Source organism: Falco peregrinus, chromosome 7 (genome assembly GCF_023634155.1).
Source record: "Falco peregrinus isolate bFalPer1 chromosome 7, bFalPer1.pri, whole genome shotgun sequence".
Taxonomy (NCBI): domain Eukaryota; kingdom Metazoa; phylum Chordata; class Aves; order Falconiformes; family Falconidae; genus Falco; species Falco peregrinus.
Genome location: NC_073727.1, coordinates 6169132 through 6190207, shown reverse-complemented (window position 1 = coordinate 6190207; position 21076 = coordinate 6169132). Strand labels below are relative to the sequence as shown.

The following is a 21076-nucleotide window of genomic DNA, read 5'->3' as shown; positions in this document are numbered from 1 at the left end:
GGAAGTCAAATAAAAGTAGATTTTAGAAACTGAGCTGTGAACTGATACAGTCAGAGCAGCAAGAAAGAAAAAGAAAAAAAAAAGAGGGAAAAGACACAAATTTGGAAACACAAGGAGGATTTGGACACAGTTTGCATGTACTAAGCAAGAAGAAGAAAGTGTAAACAAGCCACACTCAGAGGATGCTTGACTGACGGGAAGAGAGGATTCCAGAGAGCAGGGAAATAGAAGAAGCTTCAGATCCATATCACAGATCATCTTGGCAATGCTGCGCTTAGCATTCAGACTGAGCTCTTCATAATTCTTCCAAAGAAGGTAGTCCAGACATTCGTAATATATAGTAAATGGGCTCTTAAGTCACAGAGTTGCTGATCAGACAGACAAGACAAAAGGCAAACATTTTCCTCCCACCTTTGAGAAAGTGTGATGAGCCAGAGTACAAAGCCTAAGCCCCCTTGGAGTTTAGCTACTGCATGAACTCTGTTTAACCAAGCCGCTGCTGAGAAGCTGGATTTTAATAGTTTTTGCTTGTTTGTTCTTGGCAGTTATCCTAGCCATCCCAGGCGAACAGACTGCGTTCTGTGCAGGGCACATCTCATGAATAGCCATGGATTTTCACAGACACTGTTTATGTCATTTTAACTATATATTGAAGATATAGAATCAGATGCAAGACACTCTGGTATAAAAAAAGCTACGTAAGCAAATGAAAAGGATCAATGTGCCAAGTCTAATAACTTCCTCTTACCGGACACCAGTTACATATTTACATGCATACATATTTTGTACCTGTTTGTGACACTGAAGAATTTTCTTTAGAATTCCAAATTCAAAACAGTAAGCTTAGAGACTGTAAGATTAATCCCCCCAGGAAAAAAAAAAAAAAAAAAAAGGCAAACATCCTCTGACCTCTTGACAAAATTTATAGGCTTGATGATTTGACAGTCTTTTTCTGTTCTACTGCTTTTTCAGCACTGTACTCATAGATTACGGTCATTCTGCAACCAAGACACCCTGTGGAGCCAAGAGGCATTCTTTCTAGAAGAAATTGCTGAAGCAATGGTAAAAGCAATTAAACCAAGAGGGCGTGAAAAGACGAAGACCTGAAAGTCATTCTCTGAAAATAGATATATCTGTCTCAATTCCTTAAATAGTCACTGAAACATGCTTTCCATTCCCCAACTTAATCTCTGCCCGCTCATTCTTTTCAGGTAGTTTGCCATTTATAATACTGCACAAATTTGCCAAGAGGAGCCTCATAACATGTTTGTTAACTCTATAATAAGAGGAATTATAATAACATGCATGTTAAGTATTGTAATGAAAAGATTTCCCCTCTCTTCTCCACTTGCACTGTAAATATAAGTTTTTGGATGAACACAGTTTTAGTAAAAGAGTTCAGAATATACATTTTCCAATCAACCTCGCAGATCTTAAAAAAATGGTTTGATTTGGTATATGGCTCCATGTTTTAAGATCAATCCCTGGCATGCATTGCACACTATTTACAAATGATGGAAAACAACTGAACTAGTCTATACTTCTCACAGAACCAGACTGATATATAAAAATTTAACAATGTCATAAAACACCTACTTATGATTTTGTCACTATTACTTTCAAAATATTTAGCATAACATTAATCTTAAACTTGTCAGTCTACAAGTCTTCATTTAGCAGTTTTTTCATATTTGATACAATGTTTCATGCTATCTGCAAGATTACCCATAAAACTTTAACACAGGAAAGACAAGCTTTATGAACACTTAAAGTGGTAGCAACAAAAAATAATACAAAAGTACACAGTCCTTGAAGAACAGGTTAGCCAGTAAACATAATATGGTATGAACAGACATACCCAGGGAGCAAAAAGAGTAAAGAGATTCCATTTTATTACAAACACCTTTCAGAATAGATTCCCATTCATACACATACTCAAAAAAAAAGAAAGGTCAAAACAAATGGAAATGTAACTACCATTGTGAGCAGAAAGACAGAGAAAATTAAAATGGAAAACCTGCTGTCTATAGGAACACCAACACAGCTTTCCTTCCAAAATTACTAGTTATTCCAAATTTTTAAGGAGGAAAAAAAAATCTCTCTCGCTATTGTGTCAATAGAACAGTATTATATGTATACTCTGCAAAGTATACAATCAAGATGACAGCTTGACACTAAAAACATGGTCATTACTTTTATGGCCTTTCTATATAAACAAAGACTTTAAAAGAGCATCCTTTTCCAATTCAAAATAAATTCCAACATGATCTAAAATATGAACTTTGCATTGAAAACAAAATCATTAAATGGTCACAATAATTCTTTTTGAAGATAGCAGAAGGATGGATTGAGGTTTGATTTTGGTACTTTTTTTCAAGTTTTACTTCTGGTTAGGAATCAGTATGTTGAACTGGATATCTAAAATTACTTTGCTGATGAAAAAAAAAGTCAATTATTTACCAGGAAATTTAAATGAACGTAATGGAATAAAACAATTTTGGGACCAAAGAAAACTTTATCCAAGGCCAGTGTTACCATATGCATATGAGCTGCATTCTAGATTCCCTGGTTAGCTAGGCTGATGAGAACTGAAACATACATATATCTTCACTATGTTCCTTCCCTTCCCACACACACATAGGAGAGTTTAACTCTGCTATGGTAACTTCTACGAAGTCTTTCCATTCAGAGATACCCTGAAATGAAATTGGCTGAAGAAGAAAAACAACAACAAACCCTGCACAAAACAAACGAAAAAAAGACACCCTTACAAAAAACCCCCAAAACCACCCTCAAGAGCTTGCAAAAAACTCACTGAGTTGCTTTTTATTTATTGCAATAACCGCAAAGTACTTCATATTCCAAACACATCCCACATTATTTGCATATTCATTTATTAAAATTTATAACTGATAGTATTCTGCTTTATTGAAAAAAGGAAACTCATTAGACTGATAATTTGCAGTCTTCCTATATCAACAAAAAGGAAGATGAACTGCAGAAACATCATTTTGAATTCTTCCATCCACTGACAGACTTACCTTCTCTGTGGCCTAGGAAGATTTTTTTAACCCAATACAACTGCTGAGAACAACTTCCTTCTATTAGAACAAATTTGACTTATTTAAAAAATGTGAAACAGTAAATTTAAACTCAGTGCAAAATAGAGAGCAATTGCTAAGCGTTAAGAAAGTGCTGAAGATATCTAAAGGGCAGACTGGCTGGATGTAAAACAAATCCTATGGCTATGCCCCATTTACTCATGTATTTTATGTGTTAGAAAACATGTTCTAAATCAAATCAAGATCCTGAATTTGGTTTATTTTGTAGTTAGCCGTAACAACAGGAGTAGTATTCTGCTATAAAGACTTGTGGCTTTCTGAAGCTATTGGAACAGAGAATATTATATGCCTGGTACGTTCAAGGTGGTCTTTGTAATTATCTAAGAGCAGCTTTCCTTATTTACAGATTGATGAAATTGCGCTCAACGGTAATTTTAAGAAGAGCTCTAAAAGTACAAAGAGCCAGCATCTATTATTCAATCATAACTTTCTTTCATGTTATTCATGTATTTATTTACTAAAGCTGTTTTTGCCTACTGAACAGTTCATACTTCTCTATGAATTTTAAGTGACGTTTGAACACCTGGATGCAAAAATATCCTTGGGCTAATGAAAGTACTTTTAAGAAGCAAGGTTTAATGCTATTTTTCATGTGTTCTCTATTTGTAGAGAACATTAAGACACAATCACGCATCTATAATATAGAGAACAAGTGAAAAAAACATGTGAGTTTGCAAAGAACAGCACCAATCTTGCTTTGAATTTGTATTTTATGAATTAAAGGTGAAAGAGGACCATATGGAAACCCATGATAGAATAAAAATTCAACTAAACTGGGACCAGAAGAGGGAAATGTACAACTCATTTCCATATCAGTAATACTGGCAGTATTCACTCAGTCTCTATGTAAAAAACCTAACAGGATTATGAAAGAAATAGTAATAATGTCAAGTTACCCACAAATAAAATGAGTCAGAAGTCCTAGAATAGGTGTGTCAGAGGAAATGTCAATAAAACCAGATGGAGCCTGTGTGCATGGGTTTGTGTTACTTGTGAAAAGCACAGCTGGATCCTATGTGAACAGAGGATCACCGCGGAGACAGCATCCTCACCATGGACCGATGAAGGAGAGAACGGCAGTTACAGTGGGTACATCTGGGGACGGCAACTGTTGCCAAATTATAACCACTATCTCTACAATGGGAACTCTGATTAATCTTTCCGTCAGAAATATCACAAAATTAAATTCTCTTACGCAAAAACAAACAGACCCCCCACCTAAACCATACCCATTTTCCTTCTATGATAGTTTCATGTTTCGGTATTTGTCCTGGACACATATATACGTCTATATGTATCACATTTTAAAATAGAAACAACTATGAAATCTTATGATGACTGCTTCACTGTCTCTGCCTAATAACATAGCTTAAGATTTCTCCTAACTTCTACAAAATTTTATTTTATTTTATTGTATTAACTTATTATTTAACTTTTAAACTTTTTTTTTTTAGTTATTCTCCAATGTTTGTTTTGTTCTAAGAGACATGACACACCAACTCTAAACATAACTAATCTGTTCAAAGCTGGCCACAAGGCTGTGATATTTACTTCCTCTGAGAATATCTTTTAAGATTTACAAATAAAATTCAAGTAACAGCACAAAAGAAATAATTATTAGTATTCCTGAAAAACTAAGTAATTACATCAGTTCCTATCATGGCTGATCTCAGCACAGAAGATTTTAAAATACAAAAAAAAAAAGTCCAAATGATTAGCTGACATATAATGTGAAACCAGAAGAATCTTTGGAGGACTCCAAGCGTGTACAGGTCTTGGATCTTTGTTTTTATGTTTACAAAACATAACTATATGCTTACTGTTTTTACGATGTACTTTATTTTTTCACTCTAAAATAAAATCTTTTTTTTTCCATCTTGCAAATTTGAAATCAATTTAACAAATGTCTCTTTTCCTACTCAGTTCAGTCTCTGTGGGCATTTATATAAATTGCTTTTACTCCAATGACCTTGCCTGTCAGCTCTTGATATTTTGTCTGATTTTTCATTTCATTGGCTCAGCAAATTATCAAGTTGGAAGTTGTGTAAGACACAAGCTTCAATGTTTTTTCATTTCACATAAGCATCTATTTTCCTTGAGTAAAAGTCTGTATTAATCAAAAAGGCTACTTGTGAAGGAAACAAAATAAATCAACATTAGGGTCTTCCCTCCCCCCCCCCCCCCCCTTTTTTTTTTTAATATATAATTTCCATCCCCATTTTTCTGAGAATTATAACTTTGATTTCCTGCATGCCTCTCTTGGATACCTAACTTAATGAAGCATTATTAATTATGCCCTAATATCCAACAAGTTAATGCCACTCTTGCATTTGTGGTTTGCTCTTCTGTTCCTTTCCCGAGAAAATGGTAGACTCCGCCTACTGGAGTAAGGCTAAGGCTAAAGTTTGCTACCTGACTGTGTCATGCTTAAAGTAATCTTTGGCTATTTTTGTTTTTCTTACCCTTTCCTCCAGTAAAAGGGAAAATATACCCAAACAGAAGGATTTTATACCATAGGAAATTCTATGGTATAAAACAGATCCTAGCACCATTCTTACCTGAATCGTTACTGACAAGACTGCATTATTGGTGCAAACATTTCAGGAAGTTATCCTTGCTATTTGTAGTACATTTTCATCCTAAACCTAGCAAATGCAGCCCTAGAATTTCAGTTAATCTTTTGACCTAACAGACACTCTTAAATGAGACTTGAGCAAGCATCATAACTGCTCAGAAAAGAAGACTGACTTGCCAACAAATAAAGAGAGGTTATACCGGAATTATTGATAAAATGCATACCAATAATTCCCTTAAACCATCAGTAAAGCAGCACAGCAGTCAACAGGCTAACAAAAGTCCTTGTCTTATTCCTCACTTACCCACCTTTAGCAAAGTAACTGACTCCACAGCATTAGCAATTTAAAATAGGAGGGAAGCAAAGCTGCGCTCAGCTGGAGGAAATTTTGGCTTCCACTTGGTTTTGATTTTCTTCACTGGCTGTTTTTCTGCACTTCATAAAAATAGTATCATACTTCTTTCATATTACCAAATCAAGTAAGAACTGTGCAGCAGGACTCTTTGAACTGGGTGTGAAATATACTGTTCATACTTCAGTACAGATACTAAAGTGAAAAGATACAGGAAAATCTCAAAGAAAAAAATATCTGCTTTACTTCCTAGTAAATCTTTAATTTCTAGTGGTGATACCTTTTTAGGTTAGCAGTAAGGGGTATTCATGGTATCCAAAAGTTTTTAATACAACATTAAGAATATTAACCAATACTTTAGTAATTTCCCTAATACCTACATTAACCTTCTGTTTCTGAACCTCAGAGATTTGTTTAAAATAAAACACTGACTGTGCATATCCTGAATGGATATTAAAGACCACAAATAATCTTAAATCTTATTAAACATTAGTAGTATTACCATTCTTATAAAGTACATCAACAGTCTAGTTCCAAATATTATTTTTCTTCTGGGTTCAAAAAAAATCCTGTTGCACAACTATACCAAGCAAACAGGACTTACACACTTTCTGATGCAGTTTATTTGAAGATTAATAAGAATTAAATGTAAATATTTGTAGCCACTAAGTCAAAGCAGTAACATTCTTTAACGTTCACTTGCTTCATTTGGAATGCTGTTAGTTCCCAGAAGTTCTTTGAATAATTGCTCAAAGTCATCAAAACTCTTCTTTACAGAATCCATAAGGGGCGAATCCATTATCTTTATGATTTATTGAAGTCAACTCTCTTCATTTTAATCTCCCCACACCACCGTTCCATAAACACCTTTTATAAAATAAAAATATCTGTAATAAAATTTCCTATTCCCCCACTACGTCAGCATTTTTCAACAAAATCAAACCAGTGAAGCTAGCTTGTCTTTCAAAAAATATTTTCCCATGTTTAGCCAAAATTAATTCTAAATATATGTATTTCTTCAGGTAGGTCTGAAAAAGTTGTATACATATAAAATCAATCCTTAGACAATTCTATAAGAAGTGAGAGAATCTTCTTTGAAATTGGACAAAAAACTACCTAGAATTGGATGCCAGCACTCTACCACAATGGACTTTTAAAACACCACAATTGCAGGGGAAAAAAAATCCCCTTCAAGAGTCAGTTAAGCCAAATGATTAAACGGAGCTTCTCCTACCCGTATCTTCCTGTCGAACCCAAAGAAAAGAGTTATTTGCAGTTATGTAACTGCAAATACGGTTTGTATTGTTATTCATTTTTTATTGGTATTGTTACCAAAAAGCTAATGTTACTTGGCCATTATAAGATTCCTAAATCTAATGAAGCCTGTATCTATATTCAAACTAGGAGAATGATGTTGCTATCACATAAACAGTTTTGGAAAATGAACGCATTTTTATACTTACTCTTTATAATGGACGTTGAAACTTAAGTTACTGTTATAGAATACAGCTTATTTGTAAGTATAGAAAACATTTACAATACTCTTCTGTATGATAATTTGGATGGAACCAATTTACATACTGAAAACTAGACAAGCCATAGGATTTTAAGAACAGGTTAGTATATCCACAGGGACATAAAAATTCAAATCTAACGACTCTCATAAAAATACCAGTCAACTGAATTCTCTTGCCTAGTATCCTTACAGTACTTTAATCTTTTGAAAACATTAGAACCACCAAACTAAAAGAACGGCAGTATCAAGCAGGAATAATTTTTAGCCAGATGCCTGCTGCTGCTTTTATGACATTCCACATTCCATCATTACAGACTAGCACAAAATCTTGTATGATTGCAGCAGCTTTAATAAGTAGAGCTGAAGTGTTGAAGGCAACACTGCTGCCTGCACATCATACACCACTTCAGCACCAGTATGCATTTTAGGTTTCTCACCTTGTCAATCATTTTACGGGCTTCCATTTCTTCAGAATTGGGATTTTCCAACTCGATAGTGTAAGTACCTTTGTCACTCTGGTCATCTTCATTGTCCTTTTCAGTAGCAGCAGAAATATGTTGGCTTTTCAACTTTTTGTCCATCTCCTGGTTCTGACTAGGTCTATGGCCGAGGCTTCCCGAACTCTTTAACAATGCAGCTTGTAAAACGGGTAATGCAGCAGAAGGTTCTTCTGATTTTTGTTTTAGAAGTTTTGCATGAACACCATGTACTGCTCTGTGATGAGATGAGCTAGTTTGCACAGATGAAGGGACTGCTTTCTCTCCTGACATAGGTTTCATTCTTTCAGCTCGTGCATGAGGTGTTGGAGATGGAGACTCTGGGCACGGGGCTCCTGCATTTTGAGAAAAAGAGTAAGAACGTCTCTTTCGAGGATGGTCTTCATCAAAGAACTCAATCATAAAGGCAGTCTGACTCAAGCTGGCTTGCTCTTGCTGCTTTTCTGTGGAATGGACTTTCTGGTGTGACTTTTTCAGCTCTGCGTGATGATGCCTTAAGTGTTCTTCAAGTGCTGCCCTCTTAATGTAATGCCGGTGTGCACCAGCATTTTCTGAATCACTTTGTGTACCATCATCATGCTTATTCCCTACAAGCAAAGCAAAAGAATATATAGCACAATGAAACAAACAAAAAAAACCCACCCCAACCCAAAGACTGGCAAACCAAGAAAGAATTTCAAATTTGTTTTCTGATTGGACTCCAACAGCTTTCAGTACCTGGCTCTGCACGTTCTGTACAGCTCCTTGTAATGCATTCAACTCGCTACAAAATACCTTACAAGCTGATCGGTAGCAGCAGTGCAATTAAATCACCCTTTTTCACTGATATTCTCATCTGTGAATACTTATCAGTGACTTACAAAAGCTGGTATTTTATCAGCTGTACTACAGTATATTTCCAAATTACCTTAATTTTGTTACACAGCCAGTTGGTTATAAATGACTACTGAAACATTCCAGGCAGGGTTAAGCAGAAAAAAAACCACCTTAAAATAGTCCTTCCGGTAGCTGAAACGACCCACTGAGAGCCACCGTTCATATTGTTGGATTCCTCACACATTTACAACAGTTCATCATGAGAAACGTCTACTGAAAATTGGAATCAATTCTTTATTACTCTTTCCAATAAGTACAATGACTTTTTCCATCATTCACTCCCCTCAGCTTCTGATGTATGCATGTAAACTGGTTGCTATTACTTATTCATTCCAGAAACTACTTTGAGATCTATGAATAAGGATTATGTATTTAATGAATCACATGCACACATATATATGTATATACATATGTATATGTATACATACATAATGAACCGTATATATACCTATAAATATACTTTGTAATGATACCTGAAGATGCATGGAAGGCTGGATATTCATCCACAGTAAGTCACATTTAACACAGAGCAACTTGAAGTACAATGAAAGTGTCTAGACTTCTAAGTTTGAGCTCAGCCTGGGAAGGCACAGTTTAACCTTCTTTGAACTCTTTTGGATAAAGTCTTACTCATGTATACATAGAGTGTACATTTTTTTTTTTTTTAATAATTCTCAAGAGAATAGCTTTTTTAACATTTTCTCACTTACACAGGATATGCAGCAACTATTCAGTTAAATAGTAATCACATATTGGGAAATCTTATTTATCAGACTCATAGCACAGAATATACAGCTGAAATCCTTATTTACATTCCTGTTTTCTATTCATTTGGACAGTGCCTAAGAAAATGATGTGATGGTTCATATAATCCAAATAATAACAATAAATATCAACACCACAGTGAAAGTCATGTAACATATTTTTAGCAGTGTGACTTCAGTACAGAATATTGTAAGAAAAAGCTGAGGAAAAAAAACAAAGAGGTCTTGTTTTGTTTTTTTAAAAATCAAACTTCTAAAGCGGCTAGGTATCTTCCCTACTATGATTTGAAAAAGTACAATGAGTGAGAAAATACAAAATTCAGGTATTCATTATGCCCATATGCACCCCATAGTTTACACCTCTTTCAGGTGAAAATTTACCAAACTTTGATGTCTTTCTACCAGGAAAAGGCTAAGGCCTTGTAAACAAAGTCCTTCCTATTTATCAAAGTGACACAGCTAATATTTTAAAGAATGTTCATAAATGTAATACAGCATCATGAAGACCAAAGAATCCTCAGTGATACACTCTAGAAGAAATATTATACTATTATCTTAATGGCACTACATTGATGTAATTATTTTTCCAGAATTTTACTTTTTAGCTGAATTTGGAAGAGTCAGCCTTAAAAAGCAGACTTTTGATCAGTAACACAAAGCTCGTTGTACCCAGTCCCTGCTGGTTTAAGAGCTATACATGATAATGTTGCAGAATCAAGAAAAATGAGAATTGCAGGGTTAACATGCTGTAATTAGAAACAGAAAATAAGACAGACTTGAAAAAGTTCTTCAGAAGTTTTCATTCTGAAAGTCTGAATGTCACTGGAATCTTCATCTGAACATCAAAACTATTTTCTTCTCTATTCTGCTAAGAGACATCCAAAAGAAAGTACTTACCATGATCAACGCTTGATTTAATTTTATTCTAAGTGTCACTGTCTGCAGTAAATCAACATCTATAATCACCTACAACTCCACTCAACAGCAGCATTCTTACAAATACAATATTCTGTAAGCTTAGTATAAAAATTGAAGCTCTTGGTCTATTTCAGATTTGTGACTCAAACGTGATCCATCAAACACGATCCATTTAAGCAGAGTAACTATATGATGTATTCTTTGCCATAAATGTTTTTCTTAGAGCACATGAATATTCACAGAACATATGCTATTGGAAGAGCTGCTAAAAGCATAAATTGAGCTTCAGAGCTTTGATTCTAAAAAGCAATTCAGCTTTTTAAAGTAATGCATGGGAAAAAGTTAAATATATAAAATTTAACTAAGGTTTGGGTTTTTTCCTGTTCCCTTTCAGTATCAATGTTTCAAATACCTGATGTTTTCAGCTGTACTAGAGTATCTCCAATTAGTATACACATTGTAAGATGATTTAGGATTCGGTTTCCTGTCCTCTTTTTAAGACTTAACACTACAATAAAATTTCCCAGTGTGGATCCTCGTGCACATGTGGAGTACCTGCCGTTTCAACTGAACTCTGCAAGAGCTCAGGGATCCCCTCACTGGATGCTGGTGAGGAATCGTTGCTTTCAGAAATAAGCATAGCTGGAATTATTCACTTTACCTTTCAGTCTCTTCAAGTACACTGGAACATCACTCTTAATACTTTTGGAATCCTCCTCTGTTGGTTCCCATATCATTCTAGGAGGATTGTTCTGTGCTAGCCAATCTGCTACTTTGCTCTCTGCAGCCATCATCACCGTTTGAAGCCCAGGCAGGTCCTGGCCACTGGAGGAAGAAGGCTTTTTTGACTTGTGACGCTGTTCCGACGTGAATTTTGTCACGTGATCTTTGATCGTTACTTTTCCTGGAGTGTTGTCATCAAATTCAATGGTAAAGGAAGCATGACCTGCACCTGTTGCATGGGAGGTTTGGGTGTCTTTTGTTGGAATTTCATGAATAGTACTTTCGGCTACCTGTGAAGGCTGCTGGAATTCTTTTGTAGGGATTTCAAAATAACTTGGCTCCCTACAGAAAGGATAAAGTTCTTCACTTGCAGCTGCAGATTGCTCCTCAGCTTGCTTGGCATCTGTGCTGCATCCTATTAAGAAAAATAAAACACAGATTTCACAATACTTGGGAACTTCAGGTTCTTCAAGAAGTTTCTGCACTCCTGTAAAGGCCACTTGAGTAATTTCTGGAATAAACAGTAAGATTGTGGAGAAGATTGAGCAGCGTAGTGCTGGAAAGGTAATCCCAGAATTACATGTAAAAAGTATTACTGAAAAGACAGCACGAGCTTTGGCTGTAAGGAACGTAAAGTGGAAAAAAACTCACTTCGAATTTGTCAAAGGAAATTTGCATTCCAAATATTTTTAGATGATATAAAGGTCAGATGCGTTATTAGCATATGGAGAAAAGGTAAACCACATTAGAGAACTAGTTGAGCTGATCATTATTGCAATTCCAATTCACTGCAATAACATCAAATCAAGGTGCCCCCAAAACAAGTGCTAGTGATCTGGCTTTCATCTCCTGCAGTCGATAGCTAATATAATTTTGTTTGGTAGAACCCTTTGGAAAAACAATTCACACATTAATGCAAGATAAACATTAATTCTGGCTTGAAAAAGTTTCATACTGATAAGCACTGGAAAGTGTTTTGGAATTCAAACACTTCGTTTCCACAAAAGATAAAACCAAAGCATCAAGCTAAATCCTACTGTCATCTGCTCTTATCTTACTTGCTTCCATACTTTGTAGATGAACAGGAAAAGTAACAATAGCTGCAAGCACGCAGAACGTTACCATGCTCTAACTGGGTAAAAAAAGCACCATGTGGAAGAAGCACGAGGTAGTAATTGAAAGTCCCAGTGTATAGTCTGAACGAAGGTTAAAAGCTTCTTGTGGTTGCCAGCAAAGCTACCAACGTGCCTTTAAGAAAACAAACCTTCTGGTTGCATTTCATGAACTAGTAAGCTAGCCAAAATATCTGGTGTAGAGATCTGCTATAATCAACAGATGCTTGAGGTGTTAGCAGCAATGGCAAGTTACAGTCCAGCAAAAGAATTCTGAAGAGTTCCTACATGATTTATCATGAACCCCATTAAGATGTTGAAGAAATCATTTCAGGTTGCCAGGTAAAGGAATAAGAATGCAATTAATAGAGTTCTGGTGCTAAAAATAGCCACGCTGTATTAGCTGAGACAATATTTCTATATGAAACTACTATGCAACAAGGTGGAAACAGAAACATTTATAATGGAGTCAGGAATTTAAGGGGTGAAGGATGCAGGACAGCTTAACACGCCGATGCTGTTCTTCACAAACACATGCTTTTTGTGAAGATTTAGGAAAAAGTTAAAAACCAAAAAATAAAAAGGATGGTAATTTGATACAGAGACACAGAACTAATTAACAGACAGCATAAGAGCTGGAAAAGTTAAAACCAAGAATGCTGTTAAGGAGTGATAACAAAAATAGTACACATTTTTTATTATTGCCATGCTTGGATACCAACACGATAAAATAACTGATGCAGGTAACACAGCTATTTAATTTATTTTATTTAAAAGTAGCTGTTGCAAACACAAAAGACGTTCATATACTTTTTCTACTGTGCTGTTGCATTCCAAGAATACCCTAGCTAACGCTTTTCACTGTAGTGTCAGCTAACTCACCTCTGTGGGGTAGTTTTCAGGCACTACAACAGCAACTCACCACTCCCCTCCCTGGGAAGCAGAATGCCTTTTTACTCCCCTTCCTGAAAACATTTATGCTGGCAGACAAACAAAATGGGATGAATTCATTTTACTGATGCAAAGATCATTAAAAAGGCTTTTATGTTTATAGAGAAAATGCACAGAAATAAGCAAAAGTCACACTTTGCAGCTAATAAATTTCAAGTAAAATACCATCAGTCTCCATTTGTTTCGGTCAGCTAACAAGCTGGAAGAGATCAAGCTCTAGCAGGATCCATTCTAGAGCCAGGACCCTTACAGTACGCAACACTGTCACTGGACAGGAGAGTAATCCACCAGGGAGCCAATTCATATGTATCTTTTTTTTTTTTCCTACAATCCTGTTCAGAGCTTCAAGACTACAATTCCATGCAATTACTGTAACCAAAAATTAAGCAAGATACAGTGCTCAATGCTCCTTCAAAAGACAACTGGCTAATACAGTGTGTTTTGAGAGATACTTCTACTTCTGGGCCAGGGGCAAGAGCAATCTGCTGGCCAAAAAAAAATTATATTTTTTCAGCAAATATGAAATAACTGGTTCATCACCATCTTTTGGAAACTGTAAGAATGTAGCCAAACTGCATCAGATGTATGGTAGGCTTAAAATGAAGGGATCTATTAATACTGGCTTGTCAACCTTGATGGACAACTTCACAAAACAAATGTTCCCTGTGAAACTTGCCTGCACCAAATTTAACATGTGAAATCAACAGTTTATACTATAATGATATGTGCAGTATTTGATTCTAGTATTTTTGATTAAACAGATGCTAATATGGTTTGAATCTAAATTATGACAGAGTGAGTTTAATCAAAAGAAGAAACTGAACTACAATTAAATTTTAATTTTTTCTAAACTAGGAAAATTCTTAGAAATTATAAAATAAAAATATCTGCAGTACAAGTTAATTTTAATTACTTAAAAATCCTATTCTCAGTCTGAAGTACTTGCATTTTTAGAATACTTAAATACATCACAACTGATTACACAAGGAATTGAAAACAATGAAAAAACAAAAAATATAGAACCTGATCTGAACCACCCTTCAGAATTTTTCACCCAAATTCTAAATGCAAGTCCTTACAGTTTTCTAAATATTGCAAAAAGTGATCTATAAAACAGCCTTACCTTTGAAATCCTATTATAAAAGTCATCTGCCAAGATGAAGGAAATTACGTATCAGACTAAATACAGACAGCTTTAAGAGAAAATCCTCAAGCAAATACTGAAGATAGCGGTCACCATGGCTCTATAATTTTTAAACAAAAGCAGCATAGTATCTGTACAGCAAAAGAGGCAGTTGTGTGGAACTGAAAGTGTGTTTTGGGAAAATGGGGGGATGGATGGGTTGTGAACTGCAATCTCTTCAGGGACTAAAGTGATTTCTGAACTGGCAAGAGTGAAAGGAAAGGAGTAGAAAAAGAACCGGGTATCTGCAAAGAATGAGCTCTCATTCTACAAAGGTCTAGAGCTACAAAAGACAACTGTGCAACAGTTTCTACAAGGCAAGTAAGGAAGCAGTGACTGTAGATGCTACACAGGTGTAGTGAGACTATTAGCAAAATAAATGAGGCTAGGAGAGACTAAGAAACTAATATTTGGGAAATCATAGGCTTAATCAAATGGAGATTCAGGGAGATCCTTTACTAGAACAGTCTCAGAGATGACCATCAGAAAAGCAACATTCACTTTTTGACATTAGCAGAATTGATTACACCTTCTAGGGCTTTTGTTTTTTTAAACTTTATTTCTTAAGTTACAGACCAAATACTCAGAATCTTAATATCTTACTTGCCCAACTGGACAAGAAATGTCATAGGTGTTCTGTGCTATTCAATACAATACACAATCACAAGAAATTGCCTGTGTATATGAATATATTATCATCTGCAATGACTGAATGAAACCTCAGAAAATATTTTGCAGTCTTCAGATTTTTAGAAATGTTCTTTTTTTTCTGCCTTAAAAATACAATTTTAAGAATAAAACTTGTGAAAGAAAATGATCTGGAATTTCCAAGCCCTTCTTGAAAAAATGTCTGTCAACCTGGAGCAAAATATTTAGTTCGCAGAAGGTATTAGAAGCAGCCAAAATAGCGTATTTACACAATACCCCAAAATACTTTTTGTATGTTATTATTGCACAGTACCAAATATAAAGCCATGTTTAATGAAAAAAAAGCTGAAGTTAGCGGTTTTGAACGTGTAATTAAATTTTTTTTTCCTTTCTCTTTCTCTCCATATTACTAATTGTTCTTTCCCACTTACCGTTTAGGTTCTTTTTTTGCTTTATAGCTGAAGCATATTTTTCATTTGTTATTTAAAGACGAGATTGTAAAAAAATACATGTAGTGATTCACCTAGTATTAAATAAGATCATCTTTGTCTTCTAATGTTATTACAACCTGTCCTATGAAATAATACCAAAATTTTCTCTCAAAATAAATGTATAAAAATCCCTACCTCTCATAATAAAATGTTTAACTGCATGCTTTAAAGGTGTTAAAGTGGAAAAAGTGCAAAACTAATCTTACTTTAACGTATTGCTGTCACGGCTCTAAAAAGTTTTGTAATCTCCCTGTGACATACTGTGTACATTCGCTGCTACAACTTTGCAAAGCAAGCCTTACACACGCAGCACTTGCATGTATGTATTCCAGGCAGCTGACTTCTGCCTTTTCTCAGATCTCTGGTAAAGGCATTAATGATGTAAACTTTTCTAAGTACTACCATACCATGAGCAGAGAACGCAGTTTTTGCTCTTCCAGGAAATGGGAGTGTAACACATACCAATAACAGTAATTACACACCTGGTAAACTTGCCAATATCATGTAAGTTTAACAGCTGGGGCACAGATAGTCACACTGTAGTTGTATATGCAAATGTTCATTTTAATACGGACTAGTAGATTGATGGAACATTAGAGCAACATGCATGTTCAAAAAAAAGCAGAAAGATTTTTTTTCTTTTTAAGGTTTTTGAGGCTATTCTGCTGTTTGCAAATAATTTCCATTAGTGAGTTTCTGATGTGATAGAAAGACAGTAACATCAAAATAATCTTATTAACTTGAGACTGTAAAGACTAATTGTCTATAGTTGGCTTAGCAGAAACAAATTACCCATTTCAATCTCCTCATTAAACCTTGCCCCATCTGTTATAATTCATGCCTTCTTTTCTATTCGGTGAATAATCAGTACCAAACCATTAAAGCATGAAGCAGATTCTTCATAGGATTGATTTGTTAAAATGTTATCAAGCTTTCTTGATTTGAGATACTGAACAAAAAGTTCAAGATCTTACATAGGTGAATTCACCTTTAATGTACTTACTTTTAGGCAGTTTATGTTAGGAAGCATGTTCCAAATCAGTGTTTTAGATAGTTAATACAATTTGCCCCATGAAAGAACAAATAACTGCATCAGTCTTGAACCCTTTTTTTTCAGTTTGCTTTTATTAAAAAGTGTCTAAACATGACAGTTTGTAATGTTTCAAATTTCCTTTCATTAAAGTGTTTCTTTATATTGATTTCCAATCATTGAATTAATCTCTATTATAAAACCTATGTGCCTGAATAAAACATTACTTGTTGAAAATTAACTTAATGTTTTCATGGAATGTAACTGTGGGCCAAAGAAGCCCCAAAAGCTTGTCTTTATTTTATTATTGTGTGAAAACATTCAGGATTTTTTTTTTTTTTTTTACACACTTCTACATGGACATAGTGTTCTGAGATTGAAGAAATGTGTAAGAAATGTGTCCAGAGAGGCAAATATCAACTCTCATCTGGTCTGTCTTCTCAGGCTCCCTGCCAACACTACTAAAACCCACCTACAACAGTCAAAAACATAGGACTAATGTCTACTCAGAGATTAAGTGATCAAGATAAATAAATCACTTGTCTATAGAAGGGATTTTAGTTCCACATCCTCCCAAATTAAATTGTTTTGCAATAATGTCAGGTTTTGTTTTTTTCCCAACAGTCTCTTCCTGTAACATTTCACATAAGTTTTTGTTTAGTGTGTGCTTATTCAAAATAAATTCCATTCTTGCAGATTTATTAGTATTTCAGTTTGAAGGAAACAGAAGCTATTCGTATTTTCTACTTAGACTAATTCCATCTGTAGGTGATAAATTAATGATTAAACAGCAGCAACATAAACAAAAGAGATTTCTAATATATGTTGGACATTTTTAAAAAACAGAAATGTATTTGCCAAGAATGCTCTGGACAGAAATTTTATTTTATTTAGTGTATATATATGGAAAACATACAAAATCAGCTAAACACGGTGGAAAATATTAGCCCATTTTCTCTACTCATAATTTATTTACTTTATGATGAATTCACTAAGGCAAACCATGTCAAAAATATCCCCATTACTGAAGGCCTGCCTCGAACAAACTTACTTTTGTCTATTACTGAAACAGACTGCACCTCCCTGGTTAGTTTGAGAGGAAGCTGGAATCTTACTTTTCTTTGAGCTCAGGAACTAAGACAGAGACACTGACCACTTGCTGAAAAATTGCTTGATAAAATAAATACCAGAGCATGTAAACCATTCCAATATTGCTTCTGAAAAACCGATTCAAAATGACGAAAAAATAAGTACAGGCATACTATTAAACAGAAGCCTTGTTAATGGCATGGCATCAGAACGACAGATTTTGGGATATTACTTTTTAATAATCCTATATTTAATAAGGGAAAATAACATGCATGTTTTAAAAATTAATGTAGATAGATACACATGAGTATTGAATGCTTCATGAATTCTTTTTTTTTTTTGTTTGCTACAGACACTGGCATCTAAGCAATGAAAACACAGATACTAGAGACAGTACCACCCCTGTTTTGGCATATACAGCCAGACACAGAGTCACAGGTTTCCAAGCCAACAATTAATATTTCCTGTAACCTGGAAAGCAAGGAGAATCATGTGGCTAGCAAGTCTGTCAATGGCATGACTCAAAGTCAAGGACTTAATTCTTCTTCATTGTAAATGATGACATACGTGCTTTCCCTTTTTGTTGAGAAAAATGGATGTGGAACAATGTCTTAACAGTCATTGTCTCTCATTATTATTGCCACTGGGAAAAAAACTTATATTCTTTAGGAATGCTTAAAAATATTTGAAGAACACGTTTCTAGACAAGATTTGAACTGTAGAGTTATAGATTGCTAATGTAGGATATTAAACCTCTAGTTAGTTAAAAAGCCTCCATAGGAGCACACGACAGCGTACTCCTCCTGTGCTCTGTACAGTAGTTTTTTCACCATAAACCCAACCAAATAAGAAAGTGTTCTGTAACTGGTACTGAATTATTTTATATGCAACAAAGTTCTTTAAGTTGCACAAAAAGACAGTGACTTCATTGCATCAAAGAGTTAGTTTAGTTTGATTTTACATGCTTTTTCTCCAATTCCAGAAAAATACCTGTGCGATAACCAAAGCAACTACTATTACAGGAAGAGAGAATTCCCCACCTCAGTTGAAGTACTCTAAAAAAACTATAAATTAAAAACTGTTGAGCCTCAAATACATGTCTAAACAACTAAACAAACATGGCTGAATATTGTCCTAATTTAAGTTTTACAGCTATTCTCTTTATTAGAGTAGCAGTCACTTTATTTATATGCCTCGTGATAGCTCTAGAAGCCTAATTATAGACACTGAGCTTTAAGTTTTGGCAATACATACTGTGTGTAGACAAGCTAACTGATCCCCTCCCTGTATTATGGGGAAATAAACTTTACCAGTTTAGACTATGCAAATCTTTACTGCAAGAACTGTGAAATGCAATTCCCACAAAGCAGCTTTATTGAATTACAGGAGAGAATGCTAGCATAGATCACCTTATATAGCTAAAAATCTAGTACAGATATAATATAGCACCATTTATTTTCAGAAATTATTTTGTTGAAATAGCCCTATACAATCTCTAATTTTAAGCATACAAAATGGTAGATATGGGAGGAATTGATAAATAAGACACACTGGTTCAGGTAACATTATTTTCTATATTTACTGATAACAAATTGTATTAAATACCAGGAAAGTGATACATTACATGTGAAATTGGTCTTTGGAAATACATGGTTTCTCACAGAATAAATTTTTTAAACTAACTTAATTTTAATAGGCTTTCACCTTGCAAACTGTCTAGGAACTTCCAAACATTAATATCTGTATAGTTCCCTGGTTAAGAATATATGGACTTACTAAAGAGGAAAAACCCACAAAAATAAGACAACAGACTTACCTGAAGCCCCCTTCTCATTCATTTTTTCGTCGTGCTTGCTATCTGGCTTGCAACCATTCTTTTCATCAGCTTCATCATCACCCCACCAGGCTGGCTGTCCATACAAAGGTGTCCCACGAGGCATGGCAGAAAGATCTATAAAACCAGCCCAAAGCGGAGGAAATTACTTTTCTGTTTAGTTGTGATATTTAGGTTAAAATAACATGAAGAGAAAGTCATTTGCTTGGGTCATTTCTCCTGGAAGCTGAAGGGAATCAGCTGCATGTATTTGCCTAAATACAAAACAAACTTGGAGGCTGGGTAAGTGATCTGCTTCTAAATATAAAAGCTTACTAACAACCTGATCAAAACTTCTGACACAAATGTTTATGCAAAGACAGCTGACATCTCTTATTGTTACCCTGATGTATCCGTAAACATTACTTTCTGCTTTCAGTTTGAGGTCATCCGCACAGCAGTACATTTGTAAAAGCTGTCCACTGCTATTTCTGTGAGAAGATTCTCGTTTTTACCCACACTGACCTTTCAATGAAATCTGAACTCCCTGTGTGAAAAACTGATCAAATTTTGCAATGTAGCCACGGTTCCAAATCACTGACAGCTACTACAGAGTGCTTAAAGTTACCTTGCGTAAAACGTTACTAAGCACAGCCTTTTTTTTTTTTTTTAATGTAATAGTTAAATTACAGTACAATTAAAAATGCTATTTCTTATATAGGATGTACACATGATTAAACACATTCAAACATAAAAATTAACTAAGAAACTCCCCCACTGATACAATTAAGATTTGTACCTTGATAATAAATTGACTGGATTAGTTGTCAACTGATCTCTTGGAACAATACTTCACCCTACTGAGATTTAGCCCAGTAAAAAAGGCAGAAATTCAATTCCAAAATTTATTAATTACACTTTAAGTATGTTTAAAATGTCACATTATGTGGAGTTTTTACTATCCACAGAAGTTCAGAAGCATGCTAAAAAAGCAAATGAATATCATTTTCCAAGTTTTTGTGCTTCTGCAGCAAAAAAGAACCTTACCCATTGATTTCTCTTCAGATTTCAGTGCTTCTGTAGTTTTGTGGTGCGCTTCAGCTGTGTAGTCTGTTACCTTGGACTCTGAGCTTTTCGAGTTGGTTTGCTTCACACCTTCTGCCTCTGAAGATTTTTGGGATAATTGGAGTTGGCTTGTGAATTTTTCATGCTACATATCATTGAATAGGGGGGAAAAAAAAAAAAGCTCAATGAGTGGAAAACCCCCCTACGTCACCAATAATTACACAATGACAGAAGAACATCTAGGAACTGCATGTTGTTACCTTAAGGGCTTCTTCCGGGACTCTCATCTCTCCCCTGACAACAGTAAAAAGATTAGTATGTAGGAAATGCTAAGGAAAATACTGGAAAGAT

At 34.9% G+C, this 21076-nt stretch overlaps 1 protein-coding gene across 8 annotated transcripts in view; it reads right to left on the bottom strand.

The window, feature by feature from the left end:
* CEP170 (centrosomal protein 170) overlaps positions 1 to 21076 on the bottom strand; it is a 102543-nt gene that overhangs the window by 46331 nt on the left and 35136 nt on the right. For all 8 annotated transcript variants that reach the window (XM_027789106.2, XM_027789101.2, XM_027789104.2 and 5 more), the window contains exons 5-9: positions 20986 to 21044; positions 20708 to 20870; positions 19664 to 19798; positions 11282 to 11758; positions 8003 to 8649 (exon numbers count right to left, since the gene is read on the bottom strand). In XM_027789106.2, the coding sequence (XP_027644907.2) occupies positions 8003 to 8649; positions 11282 to 11758; positions 19664 to 19798; positions 20708 to 20870; positions 20986 to 21044 (1481 nt within the window). The remainder of the gene's footprint in view (positions 1 to 8002; positions 8650 to 11281; positions 11759 to 19663; positions 19799 to 20707; positions 20871 to 20985; positions 21045 to 21076) is intronic.